At 37.7% G+C, this 22,181-nt stretch overlaps 3 protein-coding genes across 6 annotated transcripts; all 3 read left to right on the forward strand.

Annotated features, from left to right (window-relative positions):
• On the forward strand, positions 1–2,125 carry LOC127453779 (transmembrane protein 272-like). 4 transcript variants are annotated; one of them, XM_051720478.1, is made up of 5 exons: positions 1–138; positions 566–655; positions 766–816; positions 913–1,119; positions 1,545–2,124. In XM_051720478.1, exons 2-5 carry the CDS (start codon positions 574–576, stop codon positions 1,745–1,747), a joined length of 543 nt encoding a protein of 180 aa, XP_051576438.1. In that variant the 5' UTR covers positions 1–138; positions 566–573; the 3' UTR covers positions 1,748–2,124. The 4 variants fall into 4 exon arrangements, with proteins under 4 accessions (XP_051576438.1, XP_051576454.1, XP_051576448.1 ...); XM_051720488.1 differs by having other exon boundaries at positions 24–138; positions 587–655; positions 1,545–2,125; XM_051720494.1 differs by having other exon boundaries at positions 566–816.
• Positions 2,126–8,568: 6,443 nt separating this feature from the next.
• zgc:103586 lies at positions 8,569–11,792 on the forward strand. The gene is made up of 5 exons (XM_051720499.1): positions 8,569–8,716; positions 9,123–9,233; positions 9,516–9,627; positions 9,765–9,822; positions 11,390–11,792. The coding sequence occupies exons 1-5, from the start codon at positions 8,710–8,712 to the stop codon at positions 11,501–11,503; spliced, it is 402 nt and encodes a 133-aa protein (XP_051576459.1). The 5' UTR covers positions 8,569–8,709; the 3' UTR covers positions 11,504–11,792.
• Positions 11,793–16,379: 4,587 nt separating this feature from the next.
• On the forward strand, positions 16,380–22,181 carry LOC127453764 (4F2 cell-surface antigen heavy chain-like). Its single transcript, XM_051720442.1, has 9 exons — positions 16,380–16,507; positions 16,848–17,058; positions 17,599–17,786; positions 18,430–18,603; positions 19,901–19,989; positions 20,272–20,402; positions 20,931–21,243; positions 21,369–21,431; positions 21,569–22,181. Exons 2-9 carry the CDS (start codon positions 16,868–16,870, stop codon positions 21,914–21,916), a joined length of 1,497 nt encoding a protein of 498 aa, XP_051576402.1. The 5' UTR covers positions 16,380–16,507; positions 16,848–16,867; the 3' UTR covers positions 21,917–22,181.

Raw genomic sequence — 22,181 nt, forward strand, 5'->3', positions numbered from 1 at the left:
GTGAGCATGATGATCATACCCTTCAAAAACATAGAACACAAAACCCACAAAGAATCATTTCAGGCAGTTGCTCACACTGATCCTGGAGTGTGTTGTGATAAAAGAAACTTTCCAACAGCCAGACAAACAGAACTAAAGGTAGGCATGTTTGTACAAATTAACATTTATATTTCTGTGAAGGTTTTACAGTGCTATTTGTCAATGTGTAAAAAGTGAAAGTGAACGGTACTTTTTTGGTCATATTTGAACTCCTCTACACTCTACATTCCAGTGATTATTATAATCTAGCATAATGCATCACTTTACTAAATAGTTTTCCTAACTAATAAATTTTGCCTGAACCACACTACAGGAAACACCTTTAAAGCCATACCTTTCCTCAATTAATGAAGCAACTTGCTTAAAATAATATATTTTTAATGATCAGACAATGACTAAAATCTGGATTGTAAAAATATTCTTTTGAAATGAAATGAGATTTTTCTCAGTTTATTTGTGAAGTTTTTAAGCCAGCTTACTGAGAATCTGTATTTGTGTCCTGCAATCTTATTGTTATATCTATCAGGTTGCTATATGCATTCTTTAGGCACTATGGATCCAAAGCAAATGTGGAGTTACATGAAATCTCCTCCAGTAACGAATATACCTTGCCTTGGTATGTAACCTGTAACTAAGGGAGAGTTCTACATTTTAAACAATGTCTTATTTTGTACTTAATGAACATACATAACTAGTATACTGTATTAACACAAAGGTTTATTTCAGTTATTTCAAAACTACTCTTCATGGCTATTCCCATTGCTCAGATCGCAATAGGTGCGTTGCAATTTATCTAATGTCCAAAAAAGTTGTTCGTGAGCTGTAGTGTTGCTTTCATTTTATAAACTACTGTTATGCTCACCACTTACACAGGCGCTGTATATCTACAAGAATGTCCACAGCAGCACTATATCCCAATTTATGTGCTGGTATGTGGAGTGTTTGGTGTGTTTCTGGCCTTGTTGTCTTGTCTACCATGTGCTACAGAGACGGAGGAAGGAGGTCCTAATGTACTGAATCTTATCTGCACTGTGTGGAATGCTCTGGTTTCTACCTTCATATTCTGCTGGGTTATCAGTGGTAAGAAAGGGTGGGGTATGTGGGAGGAAGATGTCATTTTCATAATGAAATGCTTAGAATTCTAAGTTGTCAAATTGAATGGGAAATACAGTTGACATGTTTTTATATGTGGTTCTGTGTGCATACCTGAAATTTGGGTGGGTATATGAACTTTGGTTCAGTGAAAAGTCTTAGACCATGTCTGTGCACTATAACAAAAGTTAAAATGGTGAGAAGGTGAAAAGAGAAAAATAGGTACATGCTCAAGTGAACATATATACAAGGGATATGTGTTGCTGTCCAAATATTGCAAAAATGTGTTTTGTAAAAGCACGTCATAATATTCCTTTCTCTATTGTTTTAAATAAAAGTGTGATTGTCCATGAGAATAAATGCAATGTTAGTTTAAATAGAGATTTAAATAAATGTGTTGTCTCTTTGTACAGGCAGTGTGTGGATTTATACTATCTACCCTCCCAACTACAACCAAACACTTGCTGGAGTTCCCTACTGCAATAAGACTCTCTACCTCTTTGCATTCTGGACCACCACACTGGGATACATTCTTTTGGCTCTGGTGCTATTGATCGGGTGTTGTTTTTGTATCTGTACTTGTGTGTGGCCAAAAACTGAGCCAGATGGGATCTAATTATGAATGAAAATCATGTAAAGTCTTACGTTTTTATTGTTTTATATTTTTCGTCAACCTTATTGACCTCATTAATGTCAGGGTCTTATGAAAGTGTGTTGAATTAATGTCATGGCCAGTCTGTAAGCCATCTTGATGAAGCTTGATGGTTTGTGTGCTAAACTCAAAAAAAGTTTCTGTAAAAGTCAGTTTTTTAAAAGTAATTTATGATGAATGGTAAAAATAATAATGATAATAATAAAAAGCATTACAGTTTTTGACAATTGCTTACACATGATTTCTGAAACTTTGGCTCCTTTTCTCTAAACTTTACACACAAAATCCCAAAACACACACACAATATGCAAAACATCACACATCTCTTGCAAAAGCAAACACTTCATTCAAATCTTTATGAACTATCATTCTCAAAATGGTGTTTTTGCGTCAAAATTCTACACAAAAACCATCAAATTATTAGCTCTTATAAATACCAACTACACACGGAGGTGACAAATGTAAAACACTACTGTATCTTGTGTCTTTTGCATGTTCAGTGTGCAGTGGAATGGACGGTAGTTTGTCATAGCATTCACACGAACATGTATATATACAGTATTGTTGGGCCTCATGTATTCAGATAGAAGACAAAGGCAGGCCTAACAGTCAAAAACATTCCTCAAGCCCCCTCCTTCTAAGTCGTAAATCTTACTGATAAAAATCGTGCCAAAATCAAACAAAGGGAGTCCAAAACAGACTACAGATCCATGAAGCCTTGCCCTCTAAAAGGATCGAGCTCTCAACTCCTATTGGATGAGGCACACAACAGAACATCCCTCAAACATGACATCATCCGGACTTCAAATAATTCTGAAAATGCTTCCAAAGTTGCTTCCAGCGACTTAGTTCACCGAATACGGACGTAGCTTTTTGCTGCTCTCAGGTGCAGCCTCGTGGCATAAGGAAGTAATGTCCGACTTGAAACTGTAGCCATACAATCTCCATCTCGCTGGACGAGTTGAGATTACTCTGCGTTCAACCGAACACTCTAACGGATCCGAAGGAGACCGCCGAGCAATTCGCATCTTCATCCGTTGGCCTACAGAAGTGAAGAGATTAAAGATTTCTCTTCCATCTTCAATCAAGTCGACATTTCTGAGTTCTCCGCCAGGCCGCCGAGAATCAACAGCCGTACCGCCCGCCGACAGCGCGAGGAAACGACCTCTCGTCATCACACGAGCCTCAAGGAACCGGGTCAAAGTTAAAGGACGGAGGAAAACACATTCTACCTGTGTCCTCATGCGATTCAAGTAAGAGGTTTACGTCTGGGCAGAGATAGAATATTATAGCGTGTTATTCTTGTGTTTCAAGGTTTTTGCTTGTACAGTTTACGGACCGCCATGTCCGCTAATTATTAATACTCAGGGTATTAATTATCACGAATTTGTTTTGCTGTATTGTGGTCCAACCAAATTGGACTGTTGTGCATTTTCGCCATCGCGGGTGAGACAGCAACTGAGTTCATCCATTAAAGAGTCAAATAACACAGGACTTTTACGAGCCCCGCTCGTAAAACCGCATCTCTGAGTGATGAACACGGCTGCTTTATCTCCAGCTATCGCGAAATCAGCTTTCGGGCTGTCACTTAATCATCTCTCTCTCTCTCTCACTCTCTCTCTCTCTCTCTCTCTCTCTCTCTCTCTCTCTCTCACTAACCACACTGACACACACACACACACACTGTCACACACACACCTTATGTGTTATAGGATTATTTTTATTTCCATATCTAATCATGTCACTGTTTAGTTTGTAGTTGTAAGTCGGAAGTTTATTGACTGCATTATATTAATTATTAATTGATATTACTGCATAAATAAACTTTGTTTATATTACAAAGAGAAGTGTTTTGGTTTGTTTTGCATACGCCTGTGTCATGCTGACGGGATGTCAGTGTTCGGATTCAAACCTTCATTCATTGTTTTTTTTTTTCCCGAAAATCGATATTCTTCGGATGTCGATTTTCCTAAGAAAACAATCTAATATTCGGTTATTAGTCCCAGATTTCAGGGTGGTGCCCCGTCAATGTTAATCCTTATTAATATTCTATTGATTTTTGATAATTGATAATTATCTTTGATGATTGTTGAATTTGAATGATCAATAAGCTAGTGTTAATTTTAATGTTTCATCGATGTTAACAATTAACGATTATCTTTGATAAGTGTTGATTTTAAAGGATTAAAAAAAGCTAACATTGATTCTCATCAATGTTCTATTGATTTTTGTAATTAATAATTATCTTTGATAATTATTAATTATTGCTAATAACCAAACTTGCTCCTAAACGTAGCGCACTACATTTACTGGAGTCCCATATGAGGTTTTGAGTTAGATCCAATTAATTAATTTAAATATTGATTAATAACTACAGAAATAATTATTAATTATTTCTGATAGTAACACTGATCTAAACAACCAGTAAAGCCCTACATAATAATTGGTGCCCCGTGTGAGGCATCCTACGTGCCAGTTCTGTCACAGTGTGTATGCATAAGAATCCAAAGTAATAACTTGAAATCCTTACTTCAAAGTTTGGTTCTGTTTGACAATTTACTTCTCACAACTTGCCAAACATAAGCCAGTGTGGTGTGAAAGTGCTCTTAAGAGTGAATTAGGGGTTGGTAAATTTACTATAGTCTGCTTAAAACCTGCTGTTGTTGTTATTTAACTCCTAACGCTTTCATCTAAATGTTACAGAGAGGTGCCAAGTCACTTCATTGACATCCACCAAAGAGAGAACACAGTGAAAATTGCACATTACATAACAGTAGACCGTAAGCCACAGGTCGAAGCCTCTCAACTGTGCTTTCGTGTTAGCATTATATCAACTGTAAAACAACAAGCTGTCAGAGCCACTATCACAAGAATTTTTACGGCCCCAATAAAATGAGTCACCAGTCGCCCTGCGTGACTGGAGCTAAAGCTCCACAGAGGTTAGTCGACCCAGCACTGCAAGATGTAGTTGCTGCTGTCCTCCGTCTCTCCGTAGAGGAGAGAAATAACCTTAATGGCTACAATGTTAGTCGTTGTGATGAAGCATTGCAGGAACTAGTTGATTATGTCAACAACCCGGTCGGGAAGCCAATGTGCACAATCCTGGACCTTGTGGGCCAAATGTTCCTTCTTCATCACTGCAAAACCCAACTGCAAACCGCCGAGCACCAGGCCCAGCTCGCACAGCTGCAGAGCAGCTATCATGCGGTGCAGAGGGAAAATCTCAGCCTGCACCAAGAAATTAGGTGCACTCAAGCTGAGGAAGTCCAGGCACAGAAAGATAATGCCCGGATGCAGGAGGAAAACGAAGCCCTGCGCAGGCAGCTTCAAGCTGCCCAGCTAAAAGTAGAGTCAGATCAGGTAAGTGCAGCTGAAATGCACCGCACGACATCTGACATAGAAGAGGGCTCCCTTTGTAGTGCTACACGTAGAAATGTGCCCCTGAGAAACCCAGGAACACACGCTAGTAGCCGAGCTGCCCCTAGTGGTACAGTCTCTGACTTCGTCCTCCAAGACACCTTTCAAAATCCTCCAGCGGCCCGCTGGTTGGATGCAGGTGCCCCTCCTTATAGTTGCCCTCCTCAGTCAGTTTTCAGTCATGCCACCTTGCGTTTCAAACCGACTGATTCCACACCACGAAGGGGGGACAATTATTTTCAAGCCCAGAGTGGTGTAAGTGGCTCAAATATCCCATTAGCCAGGGAGCTGTACGCAACCCGGGGTCCACCCCCATGCGTCGACTGGACTCCTTCCCCACCACGAAGGGGAGGAAGTCGTCCTCATCGCTATAGCGATCCGAGTGACTATGATGTTTCGGATGACTCGGACGACCCGTGGTCATACCGACACCAGCACTTGCGCATCCGACAACTCGAGTCCCTCGCAGGGGACATAGAACGCTTTGACCCAAATAATTGAGATTCAAACATCGACAATTATCTTAGGGAAATTGAGCACTGCCTGATTGATTTGCCTTACGCTTCCTCGCGCGAAAAACTCAAGCTTGTATGGAAGACCACGGTAAGGAGTGTCCATGCGTTCATGGAAACGCTACCGACTGGTACGCGAAACCGCTACTCAACTCTGTGTAAAGCCTTACGCGAGGAGTATTCGCTGTATATCGACGAAGCCTCCGCTACCATAGCTGCTTTCGCCATCACCCAGAAGAGGCACGAGCCTCCGCGTGAGTATTATAGACGACTGAGAACCACGTACTTCCAAGGAAGTAATGCACCAGGTCTGGAGGAGGAACGAGCTTTCAAGTCTCTTTTCCTTCACAACCTCCACGAGTGCGTGCGATATGACGTCACAATGCACTGCAGAATGGGCAACCCCACCATGCAGGAAATCAGAAAGTACGCGCAACTGGCATGGGAGACACGTGTGCGCCCTGCCCGAGGGCATGAAGGCGACGCCAGAGCCCTGGGGATCCAAGCCTCATATGCAGACCTAGCGCTTGAAGGCAACGAAATGCCTCGCGTTAAGTAGTCCAATCCAGTCAACCACCCAAGAGGCAACACCACTCCTGGCGACCTCTTGCGTTCAAGCAGAGACATGACAGACTTAATTGCTAGGGATGGATAAGATGCAATCAACTCAATGTAGCAAACTGTTATTGAAATTTCTACATGTTGTGCTTTTCATGCAGAAAAAACTATATATTTTCTGTGTTTTTATCCAATAATTATAATAATAATAATAATTTAGAAAAAAGAAATGACCATCATTCTGCCCACATTTTTTTTCTTTTTTTTTTTTTTTTTTTTGAGGTGTACACGTACTGATTACTTAAGCCAGAACAAGAAAGGGGTCATATAGTTTATGTTTAGGGCTTGCAAACATACTGTTTGGTGTACAGCTAGGGCTATAGATACATTTGCCACTGTTTAAATTACGGGATTAAGGGCTGTATGAGAATATATTGCTATGGATGTGAACACGTGCCTCCAACTGGAAAATGCTATTTCTCATATATAATGGGTTAACTGAGGAGATTTCATAAGCAGTGGCTTACCACTTACCACAAGTGCTGAGTCCAGCCCACAAATTAGCAACTAAAAGTCAAAAAGTGTAAAATGCCTGAAACTCCAGCAGGATTGCTCTAAACTAGTCACTAATAACCAAAGCTTTACCTTAATAGTCAGTGAAGTGCAGTACAATCTCTTGGCTAACAACAGCTACTAGTCCAGTATCACAGCAAAAACACAGCAAGCGAGCTACAGCTACTGTTTTCCTCTGACAGACCAAAAGGCTTGTTCTTTCATGTTTGTGTGCATCATTAAAAAAAAAAAAAAAAAAAAAGAAAAAGAAAATTCAAGAGTACTATTAATTTCTTTATGTGCAAAACTTTTGTAATGATGAACAAATTGTAAAGACTGCCAAATATATGTATGGCTTCATGTACAAAGTCAACTACTAATACAAATATGGATAACTGATATATCGACAAATAACAGCATTCTCTAAAAGAGGAGATACCGTCATCAAAGCAAATGAGAATGCATATTTTTCTTTCAGGTACCTAATGGATTTACTGGATTTATTATCCTCCCAACTATGACCCTACCAGCCCTGGAGACCACTGTCATTGTACCTCGTACCTGTTTGCATTTTGGTTTAACAATATATGTTTTCTGTGTCTGTCAATACTGTTTGCATTTTGTTTTGTATACCATCTTGTACAACTGTGCTGTTAAGCTTGAATCATAGAATTTGCCTGCAGACCTGTAGATTCTTTCCTCTAATGCTTCAAAGAGATGCTGTATTATTCATACTGATATGTGATTTTATAATAAAAGTTTGTTACAAGAGATTATTTAATAGTTTTGCAATGGTTGTTCAATCATTAAACTTTTGGATGTTTTATTCAAATAATCAGCTTAATAATTTAAGCAAAAATATATAACACACTATCAGACAAAATTTTAGACTCTTAATTTATGTTTTAGGTTAATCTTTTGACCTAAAAGCTTATGCTTAAATGCTTGAATTTATATAGACAAATATAACTTAGACCATGTCTATGTATAAATTACTTGATACAAAACTTATAATGTATTTATTTTATTTATCATTTATTCATTCATTCATTTGAAAGTATAACTTGGACCAAAAAGTGACGGAAATGTGAAAGAATGTAAAAGTGAAAGTGGAGATTTATAGTAAAAAAGGACTTAAATATTTAACTGTTTCTCACCCCGACTTATCATATTGCTTCTGAAGATATGGATTTAACTTGAGTCTTTTGGGTTACTTTTATGTGGCCTTTATATGATTTTTGGAGCTTCAGAGATCTGGTCACCCTTCACTTGCATTGTATGGAGCAACAGTGCTGAGATATTCTTCTAAAAATCTTATTGTGTTTAGCAGAAGAAAGAAAGTCATACACATCTGGGATGGCATGAGGATGAGTAAATGGAGTAAAGTTCATTTTAGGGACAACTATCCCTTTAAGAGAATGCCCAGCGCATACAAAAGATGTAGGCTACTTTGAAAAAGCTTAAATATAAGATTTTAGAAAATATAAAAGGTCTATTCATAATTGCACAATAATATTACATATTTCATAATTTGATGACTTTACTATTATTATAAAATGTGGAAAAGAATAGGTGTGTGACTGGTATTGTAACCTACACCTTTATTTATTAATCAGAAATAAATAAAAATTGTAAGCACGTTAGCCATCAAATTATGAACATATATACTGTGCTTTTAAGCATATTTAATATTTTAAATAGGTCGTTTACTCCGCCCTCGCTCCGCCCACAAAACATGCGTGAGGTGAGTTGTCCTGTTGCAACACCCGTTCCAGAAATGTCATTCCGGTTAAGGCAACAACATCGATTGTTTCCTGAAACTACTTCATATTTTGACGATACGTCAAAAGGAATACCTCGTTTAACGTAACGAGACGGTTATTTGTTATGGCTGGTAGGTCAATTTTAATTTAATACACGAAAAATAAACACAACGTGTTTATGCATTGTATGCACTTTAGTTGATACAGACAGTACGTACTTATACAAACATGTTTGTAGTGTGCAGGTAACTTGAGCTTGGCCCAGTTCAACCTACTTTTAGGAGTGGAAATAGCTGCTCAAGTCACTCACGCTTGCTTAGTTGTGTATATTGCAATCTGCATCTCTCATAGTTAATGCACTACCAAAACGTTATAGTTATTATGTGGTAAGGTGAATTTCAATGAGTTACATTAGATAAAACAGACTAATGCTTCGCAAAGTGTTAGTGATATCCTAACTGTGTTTTGATGCCCTTTTATGTTTCCCCCGTTATTTTGTTCGTTTTGACATGCACGGCGTTACCTGCACTGGTTTAGTTGCCGAACTGGTGGCAAAATGCTTGCAGGCACGCGAGATGGCTTACTGTCCTTACAGCAGGTTTCCAGTCGGTGCCGCCATTCTGACGACAGGGGGCGCTATTATCACTGGTAGGCTGATTCACCTGTTCATTTCATTTTGTTTGTTTTGAAGCGGCATGATTACACAGCATTCCTGCATTTCCCATGCGGTCAGTTCTTACAACTTTTAACAACAAAATAGTTATTGATAAAAATGTAAGACGTTAGTCTTGTCGTACAGTTCTCGTTTAGCATGCAGGAGGATCCAGGTTAAAATTCTGATGTAATATATACATTGTTTTTAACAAATGCTTGCAAGTGAATTGAATGGACATTCTGACTTTGACCACCCCCCTCCCTCATATGTTTTAGGCTGTAATGTTGAGAATGCCTCCTATGGTCTCACAGTATGTGCAGAGAGAACTGCGATACAGAGAGCAGTGGCAGATGGCTACAGAAGATTTACAGCCATAGCCATCACATGGTATGTCATACAGTATATTCCAAAGACAATCCCACAGCAATTCAGAAATTGTTACTAGCTAACAGAAATGTTGCTTTTTGCAGCTTTTAAAATTTTTTTTGCTGTATATTAATTAATTATTCATTTCATTTGAACAGTGATATCAAAGATAGTTTTGTGGGACCCTGTGGTGCTTGCCGACAAGTATTAATGGAGGTAATTACTTGTTCATCACTACTTTTTTTTTTTACCTCATTGCCTTTTGGTGCATACAAGTCGTGTCAGAATGATCGTATTTACAAGTTGAGTGCCCATGAACGCAACCAAAAAGTCATAATTACGAGTGGGAAACACAGAATTTTCTTTGAACCCAGAGTTGGGGGCGTGTCGATTTAAGAATCAAAGCAAACTGGGGCCTGTGTAGCTCAGCGAGTATTGACGCTGACTACCACCCCTGGAGTCATGAGTTCGAATCCAGGGTGTGCTGAGTGACTCCAGCCAGGTCTCCTAAGCAACCAAATTGGCCCGGTTGCTAGGGAGGGTAGAATCACACGGGGTAACCTCCTCGTGGTCGCGATTAGTGGTTCTCGCTCTCAATGGGGCAGGTGGTAAGTTGTGCGTGGATCACGGACATTCCAAATTGGGAGGAAAGGGGATAAAAAAAAAAGAAGAAAAAAAAAGGATCAAAGCAAACTGTCAGTTTTGACTGTGCAGTTTAGTTTAGATTAGATTAAATGAGATTAATTTAGCTGGTTTATGAAGCGACAGGCTTGTGCAACAAAACCACATTTCCCATCATTATACATTTGAAGTCAGAAGTTTACATACACTTAGGTTGAAGTCATTAAAACTCATTTTTTAACAACTCCACAGATTCAATATTAGCAAACTATAGTTTTGGCAAGTCATTTAGGATATCTACTTTGTGCATGACATAAGTAATTTTTCCAACAATTGTTTACAGACAGATTGTTTCACTTTTAATGAACTATATTACAATTCCAGTGGGTCAGAAGTTTACATACACTAAGTTAACTGTGCCTTTAAGCAGCTTGGAAAATTCCAGAAAATTATATCAAGCCTTTAGACAGTTAGCCAATTAGCTGCTGATAGGAGGTGTACTGAATTGGAGATGTATCTATGGATGTATTTTAAGGCGTGTGGAAGGATACCCAAAACGTTTGACCCAAGTTAAACATATTAAAGGCAATGCTACCAAATACTAACAAAGTTTATGTAAACTTTTGACCCACTTGGGAATGTGATGAAATGAATAAAAGCTGAAAGAAATAATTCTCTCTACTATTATTCTGACATTTCACATTCTTAAAATAAAGTAGTGATCCTAACTCACCTAAGACAGGGAATGTTTTCTACGATTAAATGTCAGGAATTGTGAAAAACTGAGTTTAAATGTATTTGGCTAAAGTGTATGTAAACTTCTGACTTCAACTGTATGTGGCCACACAAGAATGCTAAAATATTTAGATAAAGCATTAATTTCACACCTAATGAGTGGTGTCACCTCTTCATTTTGTTGCATTTGTGCTAAAAAAAAAAAAAAAGCTTCCTGCTTTTCCCAGTAATTGAAAAAGAGAGAAAGAAATATGAAATTGCAAAACGGGTATATTCTGACTGAAATCAGTTCAACACTTGATCGCATCGTATGTACGATCTTTGACCTCGTAAGTACGAACTTCTCAGGAGGACTTGAATGCACCATTCCTCTCATTTTTTCTTTCCTACCTTCTGAATTTCTCTCTCCAATCTCATGTTGTGTTAGTTTGGTACAGAATGGGACGTTTACCTGACTAAGCCTGATGGAACCTATAAGAAGACCAGTCTCAGAGATCTCTTACCTTTAGCATTCACCCCAGCTCACCTGGAAAAGAACTGATTGCATTGTCCAACATTTTTTTATTTTTTTATTTTGGACTGTTCTGAAAACATTTTCTTTTTGTTCTGAGAAAAGGATCAATGCTGCATGTGAACAATTAAAAATGTGATTATTCATTTTGCTATGCTTGAGAACTTTGAAGTGATCAATCCAATTTAATTATAGTATGAAGTAATCATGTGGTCGTGGATGTTTTGTTCTACAACATAAATTACACACTTTCATACCTCAAACTTGAACTTTGAAGCCATGTTGAATTGCATACTTTTTTTTTTTTTTTAAACACATGGAGACTTCAAAATTCACATATGAGGTATGAAAGTGTGTAATTTGTTTAGTAACAAAACATCCATTTTAGGGCTGGGCAATAGGACGAATTTATCAGATATTGACGATGTCTTACAAATCTCCTGATGCAAATTTTGAAACTCATTGACAGATGATGATTGACATTATCGGTAAATGGCAAAACCATGGATCTGGGAAGTCGCCAGATATATTAAACAGTAGCCCAGGGTGTGAAATTTGCACCTGCCATCCGCCAAATGCGACAAGGCTGAATCCAGCTGCTTATTCGCAAGCTCCTTGTCCAACAGTCCAAGCTCCTCATCCAAATGCATGTATTTCATGCAGGTATTTTCAAGAGCGTAAGTTTGCTCATCTACCCGCAACAGTGGTGGGTGACCTGTAAGACGTCTCGGAGTAACACATGACAAGAAATGCTGTTAAATACAAAGACACACTTGAAGAAACACAGTTTATTATATTTTTAAGAACAGACAAAAGAAAAGCCGTCAATGCCCGTGTCTGATGCACTGTTTGTTGAGAGGTGTGCAGCAGGTTAAGAGTTATCCCTTTTTTATCTCTGTTTCAGCCATCTGAATACTGTTTGCAAGAATAATGTCATGTATGAGAATGCTGCAAATGACCTAAGACCATCTAAGGAGGTGCTTGAAATTTAGTTTGCTTTATTTCCACGGAGCAGTTCGCGCTTAACATGCATTGTGAACGCAACTCTGCAGGTTCGCTCAAATATATCTTTGTATTAAACAAACAAAGACGAAAGTGATTAAATCATAAAATAATACAAGACCACATTTACCTTGAACCTAAAATTGAGTTCTATTTTATTTTCTTTAGGCAGCATTAACTGCATTAACGAAACGCAATACAAACACAAATATGATAAGAACACACATTTGGCAGGATTATTTTGGGAACACAAGTAAATTCATTAGGCTTACACCTACTATAAAAACTGGTGTTTTCTATTCGTTTAACCACAGACTAAGTGAAGTAACAAACTGTTTTAGCTGTTTTGAAAGTAGAAATTATGTGGATTGTGAATAATTATTATTTTCTTTACATTTATAATTGTCTTTAGTTCTTAATTTTTTAGGCTGTTAGTAATTTCCAACCTTTTTTGTAGACGAATACTTTCGTGATGCAAATGAGGCCATTGGAGATGTAAATGTTTGGATTTTTTGATCACTTCGTTATTTTAATTGCTTTTTTCGTTTAGTTTAAAGTGCAGTTTGAATTTCATGTTTCAATAAATTAATTTAATTTTTAAAGCTAAATCAAAAATATTCAGCGACCCTCCACAGGGGTTTGAAGATAATTGGATATCAATATATTTTTTAATGGGATTATCGATTAAATATTTTTTACATTTGCCCAGCCCTAGTCCATGTATCGTCAAGCAATGTTTACCACAGACCTTATTTTACTCATAAGTTGAAAACCCCCCATTATAAAAACCCATAGGAAAATCCCAGGAACCAATGGCGAATAAGACTTCCGGGTTTGCCTACAAATGGAAATCACGGCTGAACAGCTCAATTAGAGTAACTGAGCACAAAGATCGGCAAAGCAGACAGTTCCAGTTTGTTTTTCAGATCTGATCTATAGGACCAATAGCCCACACTGCTCCTTGCTGCATCTACTCTTAACTTATCATGTATGACATCAACGACAAACTGTTTTGTAAGTGTCGCTACAGTGGCTAGGGGCGTAACACTGGTGCAAACGTGAATTTTTGACCGGGGTCAATTCCACATATGATGCACTCTTTTCCCCATTCTGTTTCCTATCTCCACTCTGAATATTTTCTTTAATACTACTAATAATAATACAGAAAAATTTATATAAAGGTAGTTAATACTGTACTGTAGTAACTATGTTTTTTGGTGTAAACTATGGTATTGATGTGAATATGGTGTTAATATAATAACCATATTTAATTTTGAGGTTACAGTTATTTTACTATAAAATACCATGGTGATACTATGGTTACTGTAGTAAAATCATGCTTAATGTTTGTAAAGAAAGGTTAGGGTTTAGGGGTAGGGGTTGGTGTAAATGTAGTGTGTTTGTGGGACTCTAAATAAACAAACTACTGTGATGCCCCTATACTGTATGTACTGGATTTAATCTGGGCTGCAAATAATATTTGCCACTATTTGCACTGTGGTGCAAATAGCAGCGATATTTATTTGAACCAGGGTTGGGGTGCAAATAATAGTTGCCACTCTTTGCACTGGGGTGTAAATAACATTTACCATTATTTGCACCAGGGTGCAAAAATTATCTGCCAAAAAAAAAAAAACATTTGAATTTCAGACTTAAATGGACAGAACACAGACAGAATCTGATTTATTGTTGTTTAGGCCATGTGATCAGATTTACATCAGAGTCTACAAACAGAATCTGATTTTGGCTGTTGGTGTGAACAAGACTAAAGAAAGTATCCCTCTTGGACCAGCCCAGGCACAGCATTGTCACAGTCCCCACTAGAGAGCACTGTGCACTCTGGAATCAACACAAGCCCACTTTCGAGGTTGAAGCATAATAATGGTCAACAAAGTTTAAATAGAATAAACTGCATTATTTATGCATGTAAACTCTTGTACTTTGATTTTCAGTAATATACACTAAAAATAAAAAATAATAATAATAAAAAATGTTCTACCCGTCCTTTTGTCTCCTGTTTGCACAGATAATTTGTGTTGTTTACAGAAAGGAGTGTTAAAACAAAATTTAATATTTGTACATAAAAGTATCCCCAGATAAGGAACTGAGTGTGTGAGTAAAACTGTCACTTTAGGCCCAATTAATTCTGAACCTTAAAGAATAAAATAAGTAATAATATAGGACTTTATGCACTGTGTCAGACTGATTAGATAGAACACTCCAGGATGGTTTAAAGTGGAGTCTGATAAAGAATGTTTCCCAGTAGAGAGAATTATTGGTAATCAGTGTGACCCTTGTGCCCCAGGGACTGTTTGAAATTCTCCTCACTGTGAGGCAGTGGGGGCCAACATACTGTTCTGTCACATGGGAAAAACACTCTCACATTGTTCTCTTGGTAGGGTGAGAGGGAAAGTGAGCATTATTAAGTGGCAGAGAGCCACAAAGAAAAACAACAACAGGTCTTCTTTAATTTTTTTTTTAATTTTTTTTTTTTAATTAATTTATTTATTTTTTGCCAGCAGTATTTAATTCGATTATTTATTTGCTGAACTTAAGTATAGAATTAAGAAAATGGAGATGGAAAATGGAGGCCAGGAATATAAGGAAGGTTATATAAGAGGTAAGATTCACAGAAATGTAGTGCTGGCAGTGCAATGTTCATTGTGACGAGATAGAGTAGCGGAGCTTCAAAAAGAGGACCATAACATATACAGTATTGAGATAACAAAGAAACCGAGACTGTATTTTATTGCATAATGTTGGTCCAGTAGTCAATAACCACTCTTTCGGAATGCCACCAAGGAAAATCGACTACTTGGCACTTAAAATTATATTAATTTGTTGTTTGAATTCTGTCACACACACTCACACAGGCATGTTTTACATAACCTACAGTCCACATGTAAGATCAGTCTTAAAAATTTAGTACATGAGAAAATCAACTGAGTGTCCCATATCTTACTGATGCCCCTAATCATGGCAAAAACATGTTGTAAAAAGAAAGACAAAGCACTTCATGAGATGAGGCAGCATGAAATGAAACCTCTGTGTTTTTCTGTGTGCATGTTTCCTCTCATGTGAAACAAACCATCATGTGTTGGTATGTGGCTGTGGCCTGTGGCTTTTTTTAATCTTTAATGAACAAGCCAACTGTATTCAGCAACATTCTGAAAGGTGTAAGAAGAAAATGTTATGGCTGAGAAAACATTCGCTTTGTGAAAACATTTGGTTTTGTGAAAATGATTTAGATGGAGACTTGAAAGCTGTTTTACTGTTTGTAATATTTTACCCATAAAACATGAAAATATTTTACCCAGTAGTCAAGATAAACCGAAATGTTAAGAGTTGAGTTACTCAAATGGATAGTTAAGATCAGGCAGCCACTTATCAACAGACATGATGGTGATAAATGATTCAGCCTGCTATGCTTTAAAGCCTTTGTTACAGAAAGCTCAACCCAATGTTTTATGGTATTGTTATGCAATAAATGCGGAGAACTACAATTCAGTAATTCACTATAGCTGTTCATGGGTGTCTCAAGGTTGACTCTACCTGACAATTATGAGTAGGCATTTAATTTGTCTTCCAATGTGAGTTTGTATTCTTCCCCTATGTACCTCTAACTGTAAAGGAGCATACATCGATTCTCATGGTAGCCTTATGTTTGCAGAATGAATTCCAGTTCACTCAAGTGAACTCAGGCACAGTGATGTGGTCGGGAGGGGAAATTTAAGGTGGAAACTCTTTACAATAAAGTTTATTTTACAGTGGTGTTTGTGGTGTAACTTTGCGAGTGTAAATTCAGAGACTGTGGTGTTTTAAAACATGCTGCTGTTTTATGATACAGCAGAAATCTATCACATAGTCTTATCTATATTTGAGTTGCCTTGGAGTTCCTCCTTAGATCGTGGATGGGCGGATGCAAGTGATGTCGGCACTACGGTATATAAACTGGATTGACCGTCAAATCCAGACGCTAGAAGTGAGTTTTTCTGCGGTGAGAGTGCTGCTCAAGCATATTTATTTTTGCAGGTAGGCCTTTTCTGATGTATTCTTTTGAATTAGCATTCCTGTAATGGTTTGAGCGGTTTCGCAAATTTAACTCGCATTAAAATGACCACGGTAATTAATAGTTTCAGACCAAATACAGTAGTTTTGCTACTTTGGCATTTTGTAGACACAATACTCTAAAGTCGTAATGAATCATTTAAACAGGGTAGAAGTTATTAGACTTTCTGTCAATTTGTGTGGGTTGCTTGCACTGTATGTCTGTTGGAAATGAAACAATATAGCTTATTAATAATATGAATAGCGTAATTAAGTATCAAATCTTTTCAATGATTACTGATAATGTTTTGCTTTAACCTACAAGATTGAAACGACCGTCAAATCATGAATAAAGAAGAGGAAATGAAAGAAGTAGAACTAAACGAGATGGATCAAGAAAAACAGCCGATGACCGGAGAAGCTCCGACAGGCACCGAGAAAAACGGCTGCGTGAAGGTCAAAGTGCCGGAGGATACGGAGGTCAAATTTACGGGCCTCTCCAAAGAAGAGTTAATGAAAGTCGCCGGTACAACTGGGTACACATACAAGACCGTTATTAAATGACTCGGAAATTAGATATTTTTCGTTGGTAACACTTTACAATAAAGTTCCATTTGTTAGTTAACATTAGTTAACTACATTAGTTAACATGAACTAACAATGACCAATACTTTTACATCATTTATTAATTTTAGATAATGTTAATTTCAAAATACAAATACATGTTTAAAATCAAAAGCTGTTTTTGTGAACATTAGTTAATGCACCATGAACTTACAATGAACGATTTTATTTTTATTTACTAACATTAACAAAGATGAATAAAAGCTGCAAACAATATATTGTTAATTGTTTGTTCATGATACCTAATGCATTAACTAATGATAACAAATGGAACTGTAAAGTGTGACCTTTTCGTTTTTAAATCTATCTATCTATCTATCTATCTATCTATCTATCTATCTATCTATCTATCTGTCTGTCTGTCTGTGTCTGTAATTCTGTCTGTCTGTCTATCTCTCTGTCATTCTGTCTGTCTGTTTGTCTGTCTGACATACAGTAATGCATCTCCCCAGGTGGGTTCGGACTCGCTGGATCTTGCTGGTTCTGTTCTGGCTCGGATGGGTTGGCATGTTAGCTGGGGCAATTGTAATAATAGTACAGGCCCCACGCTGTAAACCCATCCCTGAAATGAACTGGTGGAATGAGGGTCTTCTCTACCAGATATCTGATGTGAATGCTTTCTCTGAAAGTGGATTGAAAGGTGAGAGTTTCTCAATGTAGTGCTTGGTCCACTTGTATTACTGTTTATACATTTTATTCTAAATCATGAAGAAAGAAATAAAATAAAAATCTCTTCTTGACAGCATTTTTAAGTTCACCTGCTCTTTGTACAATTCTCCCACTTTTCACCACACTGTGCCAGGGCTTTCCTAGTATGAACTGCACAAAGTGTTAATAACAGTCCCAGTATTTTTCCCTGGCTCTTTGCTAAGATAACATTAGAGTACTTGTGAAGGTAAGCAAAACTGACTGACTGTCTTGTGACTCTATCATGTGAGGAAGTATGCTGACCTACACTTGATTCTGCCCTCATATCCCAAATTCAGCAAAAACTTTTGCTGAGTTGCAAATGTGCGATATTGCACACATGTCAGAACACTCTTACACAAATTCTATAGATTAAATACATCATAGATTAATATAATCAAGTACAGTGGCCTTAAACCTTGATATCTAAATGTGCACACAGTACTGTGGCCATGCACTCAAAGCAGATTAATCATTAAAAGATCACCCTGAACTTCCACTGTGGCTGGGGAATAAGGAAGTAATGTAATTGATGATGTCTCGTCACTTCCTCTCTTGCTTCAACCTTTTTAACCCTTCTCCCTTTCGTTCCATAGGGGTCGAGGAGAAACTAGACTATCTGAACCAGATGAAGGTGAAGGGTCTTGTTTTGGGTCCAATACACACTGTGCAAGCAGACCAGTCGAGCACACTGGAATTAACTTCCATTAACCCTGTTTTTGGTAGTGATAGCGACCTGAAAACTCTGCTGGACCGAGCACATCGAAAAGGTGACCCTTGATCTTTGTCCTCTCACACAAAAACAACATGCCTACTGGTTTGTTCTAAAATTTGGAAGGTTTTCTAAAAAATCAACCCAATCATTTTACATTAGACAGAACTGGCGAGATGGGTCACAGGATAGTTTTTTCTGATTCTTATAACTCCTGTTGCTGTGTTATAGGGGAGCTGTCTAAAATAGCAGTGAGCTGTCAGTTTAACTTCTGACCTCCTGCTTTTTGTCATATTGTGACTAGAAGACCTTCATTTTCAAACAGGATTTTTCATGTTCTAATTTTTAAACCTTTTGATTTTGAAAAATGGAAAGTGTACATATCATTTGATGAAATGTATAGACCTGAAACAAAATATACAGAACTGAGTTATCTTTCAATCAAGTGTTTAAGTACCTACAACACTTCACAGACACGTACAATATTGTAGATACCTACATTATGCCATTTTAATGGCCACATGGAGGCAGGGTCATCATTCAAAGGGGGTCCGTGGAACATTTCAGAGAAAAAAATTATTTAAAAAAATGTAAAGAAAGAAAAGTTAACATTTACCGAATTTGACATTATTACTGTTTCATTATGAAATCTTGAAATTAATCATGATTATTTTATTCTATTGACAGTCGTATTTTTTAACAGTTATAAATAAACAGAAATCTTCATAGATACTTCTTATTTACATCTAAGCATTCATCTCTCGTTCCATGCAATGTGCATACAGTACTTTCAAGAATAGTTTGTATTTGTTTTGTAACTTTCTAGGGATTTTCTCTTTGTCACTGTTACCTTTAGCTTGCTCACTGGGGCTTGTAAGGCAATATTTTCAGCAAAACTGCTTCTGAACTTTTTTTATTATGAAAAGTGCAAAACATATACATTTGGTTTCTCTGTTACTTTTATAAATGTAACACTCTAATACTGGAAAGAAAACAGATATACAGTCAACGTAATACAAAATAAAGAGTTTTCACATAATATTTTAATATTTGATTTTAGCTTTTGTCCAATAACAATATAAAAGCCAGTTATTTCATTTTACAAACTTTTATTATATTATGTTTAATTTTTTTCTCACACATAATATATGGGTCTTCTTTAAACAAGAAAATGTACAGCTACTTTTGTAGGGGATCGTCATATTTGGGGGTCCATGGCATCAAAAAGTTTGAAAACCCCAGCCTTTGTGGACCTTAGTGGGCCCTGCTCATTACAGGGCCTGGGGCAATGTTCCCAGTTGTTCTGGTTTGTTGACTCTCCTCTTCTCTGTCTCCCTAAACTCACTCTCTCTCAGGAATCTCCATAGTGCTAGATCTAACACCCAATTATGAGGGAATTTCTGCCTGGTTCAACAATGCTGCCACTGTTGCTGAGCGACTCAAAGTAAGTGCTTACAAGAACGGAGTAGGTACTGTATTTATGTGACTGGTCAATCAGTGGGAGGGAAGATTAAATGATTTAGAGGTTTATGAAATGTCCTAAGCAGGGAAAAATGTATCTCCTAGTGTAGAACCTTACCTCTGATACTAGCATATACTGTAAATATGAACCAAAGTAAGAAAAAGAAAAAAAAAAATGACCACTAATAGTGATTTAATAATTAATCATTTGTTTCACTAGTGATTAAGGGAAAATAAAGTTTTTAAACCATTTCACTTTTGTTAGGAAGCCTGCGTGCACTGGCTCCTTAAAGGAGTGGATGGCATCTTCTTATCTGACCTGAGAGAGATTGTAAATGCAGAAGCCTGGATGTCTATTGAAGCTATATTCAACAAGACTGATGGGACCAAAAAAACGTATGTGCCAGTGTGCTTGAAGATTTCAGTTTATATAGGGTCAGAACTTTGCTGAATGTGAAAGCTGTAAATGTTTTAGTAAAATAGAGGCATCTGCTGACCAGATTGGAGTATTGATTACAGCTAGTGAATAGTAGTTTGGTGTTTTACCCAAGTAGGTATAGCTGCTGGCCAGAATCTCTAAAACAAGGCGGGGTTACTCCAGAAGGGGCGGGCTTAATCCAAAAGGGGTTTATGCCAACTCCAAAAGGGGGCAACACTTCCACACACTGTTAGGGTTAGGTTAGGGGCTCTCTATATCTTTACGGTCATTTTACAGAGAAGGATATAGCTGCAGACAGAGCTCCAAAAGGGGCCGGGAGCAGAAATAGCTGGCTGGGTAGTAGTTGTACTGTATTTTCTTACTCAGGTACTTGTGATTGTGTAAACACCAATATTGTTTTTTACAATTTTGGGAATAACCAGATATCTCTTTGTTTCTCTCTCTCTCTCTCTGTCTCTCTCTCTCTCCCTCATCACCACTTACAGGGCTCTGATGGGCTCTGTCACTGGTCTCTCTGTGGATGATGTCTCTGTCCTACTTAACCGCTCTAATGTTGACCTGCTCCTGACTGGACTCCCTAATCCGGACGAGTCTGGTGCCATCCAGGCTCTGTCAATACAGAAACTCTACTCTAATCATCCCCAGACCAGCCTGGGCTGGAGCCTGAGTGGACGGACCATGGGCTCTTTGGCTTCTAGGACTCCAGCAGTGCCTGTAAGGCTCTTTCAGACCCTGCTGTTCACCTTGCCGGGCACACCTGTGTTTAATGCTGGGGATGAGGTCGGACTGAAATTAGGGGTGAGTAGAGAATGAGAGGGAGACAATGGCTTATATAGTAGTGTTTCTGTAAAATAAAACAAATACTGTTTTGAAAGCTGTTACTTTATAAATAAAGTTGATTATGTATAATTCCTCTTGTACAGGAGAAACCTGAAGCAATGTGGGAATTGGAAAGTCAAGCAGAAGATGGCAATGCAACAACAAAGGTAAAAAAATAATAATAATAATTCACATGGCTATTCATGACAAAATGGTTCTTACTGTACCAAAAAGATTTAACCACAACACATTTTTGAAAGATTTAAAACCATCCATTTCTTTCTTTCTTCTTTTGCTCTCTTAGTCTGTACAGGAGGAGCGTACAGCAGTGCGTGATTTCTTTAAATCCCTCAGTGATCTAAAAGGAAAAGAGCGTGCTCTTTTGCATGGTGAATTTGTGTCCCTTTACAGTTCTCCGTCTGCATTAGCTTTTCTCCGCATCTGGGACCAGAGTGAACGGTTCCTCGTTGCTATAAACTGGGGAAATGCTGCTGTTACCATGACACTCACTAATAGTGACCTGCCAGCTGAGGCTCGGGTCCGTGCTACCACAAATGCAGAGAATCTAGCCGTGAATAGCATGGTGTCAATAGAGAAATTAGAGCTTGGATCCAAACAGGCTGTTCTGTTGTCTTATCCCTATGCAGGCTAGACACATATGCACAAAAAGAAAGTGTGAAATTCAAAGTAAAATGTATTGCCAGTACTAGAACAGTTTGTATTAAACTTCTAGTTGTATTCTCTATCAGCAATACCTTGAGGAGCACTAATTAAAAAAAAAAAAAAAAAAAAAAAACATTTAAAGGGTTGTCACAGCGGTTTTGGAATATTCCAAATTGTGAAGTTGGTTTCCATATAGAGATTTGTTGGTCTAAAACCCCTATAATACAATAACAAATAAAACAGCACTGAAAATA

The sequence above is a fragment of the Myxocyprinus asiaticus genome, chromosome 2 (assembly GCF_019703515.2).
Source record: "Myxocyprinus asiaticus isolate MX2 ecotype Aquarium Trade chromosome 2, UBuf_Myxa_2, whole genome shotgun sequence".
NCBI lineage: Eukaryota > Metazoa > Chordata > Actinopteri > Cypriniformes > Catostomidae > Myxocyprinus > Myxocyprinus asiaticus.